A 12,814-nucleotide genomic window follows, 5' to 3' on the forward strand; every position below is an offset into this window, starting at 1 on the left:
AATAATAATAATAAAAGTAAGTATTACTCTCTTTATTTTATGTATAAAAGTATTTGATTTGTCACAAAATAAATTGAACACTTTAAAGTTATATAATTCCCTTTTCAAGAATTTTGAAGTAAGGAAGTAGCAATAAAATAACACCAAAATTCTGTCTGAAACACATACGCAAACATGGAGTTTACTAAAACCATAAATNTACAAATATAGGGTCTACGAAAAAGCTAGTGGATTCGTCCGAACCCATGAACCCCCACCTAACTCCACCTCTGGTCCTAGTATGTACACCTTGGTAATAATTCATTGTACACTACTATGTTTTTTTTAATAAAAAAACTTATATACAGTTTTCATTCATTTGTCCTATATACTTTTGTTTTTTGTTTGCTCAAAAAGGATATATTTTTCTATTTTTGATAATTTGTTAATTCCAACTTTTCACGTGTCATATTTAAAACCTTACGTTTTAAATTTTTTTTGTACTTTTTAAATTTTTATGGCAAATACAAAAAGGACAAATCATACATTAAAGCAACGAGGAGATACATGTTTCATCATGTCTTTTTTTTGAGATTGTACACATGTTTTTGCACGAATATTACTTTGAAAACCAAGAATTTATTTATGTTAAGTGTTAACCTACAATTTTAGAAACATAAAGAGTACAAATAAGGAAAAAAAGATTTGAATAGTTAATGTGTCAAAATTACACAAAGTCCAAATGGAAATAATAATAATAATAATAAAAGTAAGTATTACTCTCTTTATTTTATGTATAAAAGTATTTGATTTGTCACAAAATAAATTGAACACTTTAAAGTTATATAATTCCCTTTTCAAGAATTTTGAAGTAAGGAAGTAGCAATAAAATAACACCAAAATTCTGTCTGAAACACATACGCAAACATGGAGTTTACTAAAACCATAAATCTTTTCTGTCATTATTATTAGAAAAATCAATTGTTTCACTACAAAACAATTTAGTGTTCTTTGTTTGCTTTTATTTGTCATGTTTTATTTCATGATAATTGAATTGTATGAATTTTGAATAACAGTTTAATAAATATTTTTTTCATCATATTAATATGAAAAAGTTATAAATTATAATATTTTTCGTATAGTTTTCGAATATGAAAAATTTAAATCTAAAAGAGTGAATTAATCTAGCTCTATTCAATTCTGAAAATTAATCAAATTGACTCTCATAAATTAAAACGTAATAAGTAAAAAGTGAACACAAGGAATATAAGGTGATAATATCTTACTTTTGATGCTCACCAGTCACCACACCCCAACCCCTTTAAATAATGAATCAACCTAATTTAATTCAGTTTCGAAAATTAGTCAAATTTATATTTTTGTAAATCAAATCGTGATAAATAAAAATGAACTGAAGGAAAAATAGTATAATAATAATCCTACTTTTGATGCTCTCCACCCCCACTCCACCCCACCCCATTTAAAATAATGAATCAATCCAATTCTATTCAATTTCAAAAATTAGTTAAATTCACTTTCGTAAATTAAAACGTGATAAATAAAAATAAACATTGAGAGTATAATAAAAATCCTACTTTTGATGCTCACCACACCCCAATCCTTTTAGTAGTGAATAAATCCGATTCAATTTAACTCCAAATATTAGTTAAACGAACTCTTGTGAATTAAAATGTGATAAATAAAATGAATGTAAGAAGAAGTATAATAAAAATCTTACTTTTGATGCTTCCCACCCCACCCCACCCCACCCCATTTTAAATAATGAATCAATTAAGTTCAATTCAATTTCAAAAATTAGTCAAACGGACTCTCGTAAAATGAAACGTGATAAATAAAAGTGAATTGAGAGATGATGATAAAAATCTTACTTCTGATGCTCTCCACCCCCACCCCCATTTTAAATAATGAATCAATCCACTTTAATTCAACTTTAAAAATCAGTCAAACTGACTCACCTGAATTGAAACGTGATAAGTAAAAGTGATTGGAGAGAGAATGATAAAAAATACTACTTCTCATGCTCTCCGCCCCATCCCCATTTTAAAAAATGAATCAATCCAGTTCAATTCAGCTTAAAAAATTAGTCAAATCGACTCTCGTAAATTTAAACGTGATAAATAAAAGTAAACAATAGTATAGTAAAAATCCTACTTCTGATACTCTCCACCCACCCCATTTTAAATAATGAATCAAATCCAGTTCAATTCAGCTTCTAAAATTAGTCAAATTGACTCTCCTAAATTGAAACGTGATAAATAAAATTGAATGGAGAGATGATCATAAAAATCTTACATTCTGATGCTCTCCACCCCACCCCCATTTTAAATAATGAATCAATCCACTTTAATTCAGCTTAAAAAATTAGTCAAACTGACTCACCTGAATTGAAATGTGATAAGTAAAAGTGATTGGAGAGAATATAACAAAAATACTACTTCTCATGCTCTCCGCCCCATCCCCATTTTAAATAATGAATCAATTCAGTTCAATTTAGCTTAAAAAATTAGTCAAATTGACTTTCGTGAATTGAAACGTGATAAATAAAAGTAAACGGAGAGAATACAGAAAAAATCCTACTTCTGATGCTCTCCAACCCACCCCATTTAAAATAATGAATCAATCTCATTCAATTCATATTCGAAAATTAATCAAATTGACTCTCGTGAATCAAAGTGTGATAAATAAAAGTAAACAGAGAGAGTATAATAAAAATTCTACTTTTGATGCTCACCACATATCAACCCTTTAAATAGTGAATCAATCTGATTCAATTTAGCTTTGAAAAATTAGTCAACCGACTTTCATAAATCAAAATGTGATAAATAAAAATGAACGAAAGAAAGAAGTATAATAAAAGTACTACTTTTATGCTCTCCACCCCCACGCCCCATTACTCCTCCATCCCTCCCCTCTCATGAAAATACCACCCCATTCCAACAGAGAAATACAGAGAGAAAGAGCAAAATACAAAAGAGACACCAACTCATTTGCCACTCCTACCCCAAATATAAAAACCCTAATTTCCCTCTTTTTTTCTCCTTTCCCAACTCTTTCCCCACACCCCACTCCCTCTCTTACAACCCCACCTACCCTAATCTCTCTCTCTGTCTGAACTCTTTCTTGAATTTCCATGGTACTCTCTCCATAGTCATCCTTAAGCTTTTCTTCCTTTTACCATTTTTCAGACTTTCCTTCTTTGTCTCAATGCCTCATTTTTAGCACTTAACTCACATTCTCAACCCAATGACTCTCTCTCAATCTCTCTCTTTATTCCTCCTTGTACTTGTGTTTCGGCTCAATGGGTCTTCTGCTGCAGAAGATGAAGTTCGATCACTTTTGGAGTTCAAAAAGGGTATTAAAAACGACCCATTAGGTAAAATCTTTAGTTCATGGAGTCAAACGGGTCTTTCAAATCCATCAGCATGTCCAAAGTCGTTTCATGGTGTCGTTTGTGATGAAAACTCCGATTCTGTTTTCTCCATTTCTCTTGACGGGCTTGGGCTTGTAGGTGACTTGAAGTTCTCAACTCTTAGTGGGTTGAAGCAGCTCAAAATTCTTAGTCTTTCTGGTAACTCTTTTACGGGTAGGGTTGTTCCTGCTTTGGGTTCTATGTTAACTCTTCAGCAATTGGATCTCTCTGGAAATCAGTTTTATGGACCAATTCCAGCACGAATTAATGAGCTTTGGGGTTTGAATTACCTCAATTTGTCCAATAATAATTTTACATTTGGTTACCCAAGTGGAATTAGTAATCTTCAGCAGTTGAGAGTACTGGATTTGCATAACAATGGGATTTGGGGTGATATCGGGGAGTTGTTTTTGGAGATGAAGCGTATTGAGCATCTTGATTTGAGTAACAACTCGTTTTTCGGGTCTCTTCCTACGAGCCCGGAAAATGTATCACTCTCTTCGACAATTCAGGTCATGAATTTGAGTCACAACAACTTGGGTGGTGGTTTTTTTCCTGGAAAATTGTTGGAGGCATTTGAGAATTTGATGGTTTTAGATTTGGGGAATAATGCTATAATGGGGCAGCTTCCTTCTATCGGGTTTATGCATAATTTGAGGGTTTTAAGGCTTGGCAATAATCAGCTTTATGGATTGATTCCCGATGAGCTCTTGCAGGGAACAGGTCCATTGGAAGAACTGGATCTTAGTGGCAATGGATTTTCAGGTTGGGAAATGGATATCAGTTTTTTGGAATATTTGCATTTCTTAGATCAGTATATATTGTTGTTGTTGAATGATCATAATCAAATACACCTTTTATTTGTATAGTGTTTTTGTGGATGCCTTTAACTTCAAGCCTCTTAATTTTTGGAGGTGGACTAAAATTGGAAATTTTCTTCTGTTTTAGGCATTGAAACTTTTACAGTTATGCAAAGTTGCGCAGACTCTTCACTTTCGATGCCGCACCGTGTCGGATTTTCCAAATATACACTACTTTGTAGAATCCGACACGCACCCGTTGACATTTTTGAAGAGTCCGAGCAACATAACAGTTGTGAATGTAAAATCTCGTTCTTTTTGTTTTCTTGTCAGGTTATAATTAGTTTTCTTGTGTGAGTAGTGGTTGACAATCTATATAACAGAGAATAGAAATCTTCAAGGTCTTTCAGCTTATGCCAAATACAGAAAAGTTTGCTTTTTTGTGTAAGTAGGTTTTTTAAAAAATGTTTTAACAAAACTAGATTTTGAACAAACTTTTACCGCCAGCTTTTTTTGTTTGCCTCAACAGAACGTGAGCAGCGTGGACTGCATAGACTAGTTTGAATTGCAAAGCATGTTCAATAGAACTTGCCCATAATAAGTAGTCAACAAAGTGTTTCCTAATTGTAGTAAATTTAATAAAAGCCCCTAATGGAATAGTTGCATGAATGATTGCATCATTAGTAGCCATAAATAATCCTTTTTGCAATGGTATAACTGTATGCTCAAAGTTCATGGCAAGCTAGCTGGAGCAATATTTAGTCCAGTGTCATCAAAGGCGCTTAAGCCCTGAAGCAAGGCTCAAATCGTGTTGAGCGCTTCGCTTCGCTTAATGTGCGCTTTAGTGTCGTCATCAAGCTTCTAAGGCATACTTTTCCTTATGTTTATATATTTGTTATTCATGCTTAGGACTAAACATAAATATATTTATTTTTTCTCCCTTTTCGCCCTTTTCCATTAAAGCCCAATCAAACCTTAGAGCTTTTTTACTCTTTTTGCTTTCGATAAGACTGATTTAGCCTTTATCTTGAAAAGTTGAAAATGTTGAATTTTTTCTTCTGCTTCCAATAGCCAATGTTATAGCACAATATTTGTACCTACAGTAAAATGAGTTTTATTTCATTAATGAGCTATTTGCTCTTAATATGCTCATCTTTCTATTTTGTTATCATTGCATTACACCGTCCAGGGCTCCCCCCTTCCCTCCAGTATAGGCCGCTCATGATGACGTTGGGCCTTAGAATTAGAAAATAATTGATGACAACTTTTCTTTTTTGATAAGGAATTGATGACAACATTCCTGTCTTCATTATTATCAAATCAGTACTCAGATTAGAGAAAAGAATGGAGTCGGTGAGACTTGATTATTGAAGAAAAGCAGAGCAAATTTACAAGGGTGTTAATTTGGGTCTCTGAGCTTAAAACTCCTCGGTGACCCTCTGATAGGGAAGTTTGTTCTGTTTCATGAGCTACAGAGAGGGTTCACAATTTCATATTTCTTTAGTTACACTTGGATATCTTTCATCATAGGACCAGAGTGTGGTTCCATTTAGAGCCTAAATGTGGAGATCCTCTGTTCAGAAGTTGAATGGTGCCGTTGACTGATGACCGATATTTCATTTTTCTCATCTTGCATTTATTCTTTGAGGAAATGACTCTCAGATCAGCTAGATAGTTTAGTATACTTGTCTCACTAATATACTTTTTTGCCTTTTAATTTTTTTGGCTATATAGTATTTCTACCATATTCTTTAGCTAGAAATAGTTGCACTTGGACCTGAAAGTTAAATTGGATGTTTAATAACATTGCACGTTTTTTTTTTAATAATGTGAGCTCTTTTTCTGTTGGACTTGTAAACTTATTCTAAAGAGATATTTAAAGTTTAATATTTAGTTTCTACGCATGCAGGTTCAATTCCGATTGTGAATTCAACAAAGTTGAGAGTTCTAAATATTTCATCGAACCACCTATTAGGTTCACTGCCATCCTCCATAGGAAATTGTGCAGTTGTGGATTTGAGCAGAAATATGCTTGTGGATGGTATATCAGCTATTGAAAGATGGGAAGCCAATTTGGAAATTATTGATTTGAGTTCAAATAGGTTAACTGGAAATATTCCCAATATAACCTCTCAGTTTCAACTATTGACTTCACTTAATTTCGGAAACAATTCTCTTGAGGGAACCTTACCTTCAGCACTGGGCACCTTGCCAAGACTGGTTAAACTTGATCTCAGCACCAATAAACTTGGTGGACCGATTCCATCTACATTTTTTACTTCGACGACATTGATGAACCTAAATATATCTGGAAATCAATTGTCAGGATCAATTCCTCTTGAAGGCTCTCATGCTAGCGAATTACTTGTTCAATCACCATACCCTGCACTGGAGTCTCTTGATCTTTCAGAAAACACTTTCACAGGTAATTTGTCTTCTGCCATTGGTAATCTGCGGAGGCTTCAAGTGCTAAATCTTGCTAAGAATCAGTTATCAGGCATGCTGCCTACTGAATTGGGTGACCTTAGAAGTTTGGAATTCCTAGATATATCTAACAACAATTTTAGTGGTATGATCCCCGAAAATCTTTCATCAAATTTGAGGGTGTTTAATGTGTCTAACAATGAATTAAGTGGTGCTATCCCTGATAATTTGAGAAACTTTAATGAAAGTTCATTTCGTCCTGGAAACTCAAATTTGGCAATCCCAAGCAACTGGTTACATGATAATCATGGTGATCCTGATCAAAATAGTCAGCACCATCATAACTCAAAATCCAGTATCAGGGTGGCTATTATTCTTGCCTCAGTTGGAGCTGCTTTAATGATTGGTGTTGTTCTCCTGGCTTACCATCGACAACGGTTCCAAGATTTCCACTTACCAAGTGGATTTAACAGCCAAGCTGCTGGAAGGGATGTTAAACTCGGGAGGTTCAGCCGGCCTGGAATTTTCAAGTTCCATGGCTCCTCAGAACCACCACCAATTTCCTTGAGTTTCTCTAATGATCACTTGCTCACAGCGAACTCGAGATCTCTGTCTGGGCAAATTGAGTCTGGTACAGAAATTGTTGAGCAAGTTTTTCCAGAAGGAGTAACTGCAGTTTCAGCATCTACGCATCTTGGCACTGTGGGTAATAATCCTGCAACATTTGGCCGGAGATCCTCTCCAGGCTCTCCAATAGCTTCCTCCCCTCGTTTCGTCGACACAGTTGAACAACCAGAGACATTGGATGTGTATTCACCGGATCGATTGGCTGGGGAATTGTTCTTCCTGGATGGTTCACTGTCATTTACTGCTGAGGAGTTATCTCGTGCCCCTGCTGAAGTTCTGGGTAGAAGTAGCCATGGCACATTGTATAAAGCTACTCTGAATAGTGGGCATGTTCTTACTGTCAAGTGGTTGCGGGTTGGGTTGGTAAAAAACAAGAAAGAGTTTGCAAAGGAAGTTAAAAAGATTGGATCTATTAGGCACCCAAATGCTGTTCCTTTACGAGCATATTACTGGGGACCTCGGGAACAAGAAAGGCTTATTTTAGCAGACTACATACCAGGAGATAGTTTGGCGTTGCATCTCTATGGTAAGATTTCCTTACGAATAACTTCAACAATGATTTTCCATGTCTTCCATTGTTGTTTGGTTACTGTTAGTAGAAAGTTCCCTTTTGCTGGTCTGGTGGGTGATTATCTTGTGTTTGGACCAATATTGATATCCTTCGCATAAATAGTTTCTATAGCAGCATAGCTTATTTCTAGTGGTGGTTTTCTAATTGCTGAGATCTCTTGTGTTTTGTGGGATTGTTTGATAAAAATTATGGAGGATAAAGTTGACTTGGCCCAATTATTTATTTTTGGTTGGCCTCTCTTGCAAATGTCCCTCTTTTACATGTCTTACAATATGCAGATAGTGATGAGATCTTATTTGGATCTGTCGTCTCTTATGAATCCAGTGGTAGAGTTGTTGATCAAGCGGAAAAGGAAAAAAATAGGACTGCAATTGTAGAATCTGAATGCTTTTTTACAAAATTATGTTTGTTAGAATGTATGTGCAGATCTTTATGTGTCATCTGGTAACCTTCAAAGGAACTCCAAAAAGGTACAAAAGATCTCTGGTTCACTAATTGCCGTACGCTAACAGCCACACATCAATAGCCCATTAAAATTAGGGAGTAGACCTATTCTACGATCTCGTTAACATGACCTAGAATGTAGTGATAGTTGCTCAACAATCCGCTTTAAATAGCATTTCCATTGTTTATGAATCATTCATGATGGTAAAACTTGATAAATATGGAGAGTTGGCTTTGTCATAGTATCCCCGGTGCAGTGAGGACTGATTACTTGTAGACATGTTGGGGGTTGTTGGAAACTTTTTACTTTTTGTAATTTTTTGCAGTTTTAAGTTTTTAATGAATGTCTACTTTTTACAGAGACAACCCCTCGGAGGTACTCCCCGTTATCCTTCAACCAAAGGTTAAAAGTTGCCATTGAAGTTGCTCGGGGTTTGGCATATCTGCATGAGAGAGGGCTGCCTCATGGAGACTTGAAACCTACAAATATAATCTTGGTTGGTGCTGATTACAGTGTCCGCCTCACTGATTATGGTCTCCACCGCCTGATGACTCCAGCGGGGATTGCAGAGCAGATACTGAACCTAGGGGCTCTAGGATACCGTGCTCCTGAACTTGCTACTGCGACCAAACCTATCCCATCATTTAAGGCTGATGTATATGCTCTTGGTGTGATTCTAATGGAATTGCTGACAAGAAGAAGTGCTGGAGACTTAATCTCAGCACACTCTGCTGCAGTTGATTTAACAGATTGGGTTTGGTTGGGTGATCAAGAAGGTAGGGGAATGGACTGTATCGATAGGGACATCGCAGGAGGAGAAAAACACTGCAAAGCGATGGATGATCTGCTAGCTGTGTCGTTAAGGTGTATTCTTTCGATAAACGAAAGGCCAAACATCAGACAAGTTGTTGAAAATCTGGGTTCCATATCTGTGTGAAATTTTTGTACATGTTGTCTTGGAATTACAATTCTTTTTTCTTTTCCTTCACATTTTTTATTATGTCCTATTGGTTGCCTTCTAATGTTGGTCAATCCTTACATATTCCCCATTTTCTTTCCCCTCCCCCCCCTTCAATTTTTGTGTAAAGGGATGATCAGTCCATTGATTGATTGGTTGACATTTTTCTCTAATTAGAAAAGATTGTAATTATTTATGTGTAATTTATTTTTTGCCAACAGAAATTGGCTCCTGATTGCTACTGTATGTTCATTTACATTTCTTCTTTTCCATTCTGCAGTTTTGCTTCCCATTTTTTCTCCTGCTGTTCAAAATCGAAACCGAAACCAATAATTTGAACCAAATTGTTTTTATTGGCTTATTGGTAATTGGTTATTGGTTTAGGTGATTTCGATAATGATTTTGCTTATCGGTTTTTTAGGGTTTGAGGTTAATTGATAATTCAATGGTTAATTAATAAATTACATTCATTTCATTAGATATATAAAGTTCTTTTGACTTAGTGTTTAATTTCATACTTTTATTATTTAGTGTTCCTCAAACTTTTTGTTATTCTACATAGTGTTAGTATTTGCTTTTGATCAAAAGATGCTTTTAACTCATTTTATTAGATTTGTCACCTTATTTTTGAATGATTATTTTGGTAAGAAATTTTAATAGTTAATTGATAACCGAACTGATATAATCAGTAATGATTCTATAAAAGTTTAGCAAGATAACTGATAAGTCAAAAAGAGATATACTTCAAAACTGGACCGACCAATATCTGCCTGTAAATTGGACTTTTCATGATATCTGAAGGATAAAGAGAAATGTTTATTAATTGAATTAGTTAAACATGATATTAAAACTTAGAATTACTATTAAAAAAAAGATGTGGCAACTGGCAAGAGTATTGAAGATGTCACGTTAAATTAAAATAAATTATCGCCATAGATTTAATTATTTATATTTACTTAGAACTAGTCACTAGTGGTGTATTATATATTTTTTTCAAGCTCTTATGATTATAAGTTCTCTTATCTTCTAATTATCTCTTTATGGGGTATTAGTATACTGTTTAGTTTACGAGCTTCTGTAATTAATGACCACTTTTCCACGTAAACTACGTATGGTAATACATTCAAATCATAAGTATTATGTAAAACATTAATTGTGGAGTGCAACAATATAGGATTAGCATTATTATGTATCAATTTAGAACTAAAATTAGAATTAGGGAAATTGAAAGAACAAAAGAAAAGATAATCTCATAAAATAATACATCTCTTGAGGTGTGTACCTGCTTGGTGTTCAAATCTAGTACCTTGTCACATCTTGTATTGAAAGGGTATCCGTGTTTTTGGGCTCAAACTTATTTTTGTGAATTTTTAGAGTCCTGAAAAAATAAAGACATTCAAAAGATTTGAGATGTGAATATATAGGCTATTTTTGGTACAATATTTCGAAAGAAGTTTTGTTTTGGATGAATATGAAGCGAAAACTATTTACCAGGTAAAATGAAGTTAAGACGCATTCCCCTAATAATTGTCAGACAAATATTTGTATTTTCTTTCAACTAAATCATTTTATTGTGGTACCTATGAACACATTATTTGATGCATGATGTCTTTGGGTTATAAAAAAATAGTAATCTTTTATTAATAATTCTAGACCATTGTCAATTCTAATTGCCTTAAATGTGGTTTTCAACTAATTTTTGTTACCAGGAATGCAAAGGCCTTCATGATCTGTAAATTGTACATATAAAGAGTTGTTTGGATAAAAACTTGAACGGTATGACATGAATACCCCTTATTTCCAAAAAAAAAAAGACATGTCCTAGTTTATTGTGCCACAAGTAATCTGCATCATCTTCATGAGATGTGTATGACGAAAGAGAATTGACTGAGACAGAATAATCAATAGAAGCAGGAAAAAACTTAAATCACAATAAACTCTTTTATTACTTTAATTGACAAATATTATAGAAGAGGTAGGAGGATGCAAAACCGAAGTCGTTTGGTTGGGAACTAGTTATCCCAGGATTAATTATCCTGGGGTTAGTTATCCTGGGATAACTTATCCACCATATATATGTGATAACTTATCCCATTACTATGCTATAAATGGTGGGATAAGTTATCCAAACATGTCAACCAAACAAGACATCTAAATTTTATCTCAAGACTATTTATGCTTATCCCTCGTACCAAAAGACCAAATAGATGATGAAATACATGAGACAACGTGTCATTATGATGCTTTGAGCACATGAAGTAAAAATCATTTCTTGCTATACCTAGTGTTTTGAGAAGCAAGAAGCAGGACAAAATGACGTAAGGTCGCTTCAACACATTTTTATTAAATAAAACACTATTTATTACAAAAATAAAATACTCTTTGCGTTTTATTTTATGTGATACTTTTTGGATTTCGAGATTCAACCAAGTCTAAATTTGATCGTAAATTTTTCATAGATCTTTTAAACATTTTAAATTATCAATTGTTGTGACTTATACTACTTTTTACCTAGTTTACAAATATATAAATTTCATTTCAAAAATTTGAAGATTTCATGCGCAAATTCCCGGTCAAACTTAAACTATTTGACTCTCGAAAAACGAAAAGTGCCACATAAATTAGGACAGAAAAAGTATTAAATATGCGACCAAGAACTCAATAGAGTAACATATTAAGCATATCTTTCAATTCTTAAATTAAAAAAAATAACAAATACTAGAAATAGTCCTCATATGTATCATACAATATTGCAGCGCATTACCAGAGTAGATGATATTGCAAATAAAAAAAATCAGTGCATAAAAAAAGATATACAAATAAGAAAAACAGAGCAAAATGCAGCGCAATAGCCAATAGTAGAGAAACTTAAATAATAATAAAAAAAATTCCATCAGAATCGTAATAGAAAAACAGAAAAAGAAGAAGAAGCAAAACTTACCTTGAGTTGCAGCATTCACACAAGTCGCAGCAACAATCCTACAGTGGAGGAAAATGTTTAGAAAAACTTACGGTAAGTATTCTTACAATTTTTTTAAAAACCTAGTTATTTATTTTCTCGCTTAAACGAGCTTTTTCTTGCTTTAAATAAAAACACGTTTCTTGCTTCGGTTTCAGAAGTGCACACTTATTAACCATCGCATCATTTCAAGGTGTTGGAATGTATGCGTCCACCTATGTAGATGGGACCAGGTCCTCAACATAGTTACAGTAATAAACAGTAAAGAAGAAATACTGAAAGTAAAAATTGACAATCAACTTTACGTGGAAACCTCCTTGCTCAAGGGAGTAAAACCACGACCTGTTCTCAACAGTACTTTTCAAACTGCTTCCACTAATCTTCTTCAAGCAAAAGTAAAAGCCAGTTTACAAAATGAGATTAGCTTGCTAATCTCCACACTAAGTAATACCTCCTATTACTTAGATGAGCCAGAGCAGATACAACACTGCCCACTATACAAATCCTAACTGATTAATATAGACTTTAATGTAAGACACTAAGTTACCCTTAACTTAGTTCTTACAATGATTCACACAAACTTGAAACATTTCTATTACAAGCGAAACGATTCCTACAATA

General features: G+C 33.9%; 1 protein-coding gene across 1 annotated transcript; it reads left to right on the plus strand.

Annotated features, from left to right (window-relative positions):
* The first annotated feature begins 3,087 nt into the window (after nucleotides 1-3,087).
* LOC125854754 (probable inactive receptor kinase At5g10020) lies at nucleotides 3,088-9,437 on the plus strand. Its single transcript, XM_049534329.1, has 3 exons — nucleotides 3,088-4,174; nucleotides 6,119-7,786; nucleotides 8,636-9,437. The coding sequence occupies exons 1-3, from the start codon at nucleotides 3,244-3,246 to the stop codon at nucleotides 9,211-9,213; spliced, it is 3,177 nt and encodes a 1,058-aa protein (XP_049390286.1). The 5' UTR covers nucleotides 3,088-3,243; the 3' UTR covers nucleotides 9,214-9,437.
* Nucleotides 9,438-12,814: the final 3,377 nt, after the last annotated feature.

Source organism: Solanum stenotomum, chromosome 2 (genome assembly GCF_019186545.1).
Source record: "Solanum stenotomum isolate F172 chromosome 2, ASM1918654v1, whole genome shotgun sequence".
NCBI classification, from domain to species: Eukaryota; Viridiplantae; Streptophyta; class Magnoliopsida; order Solanales; family Solanaceae; genus Solanum; species Solanum stenotomum.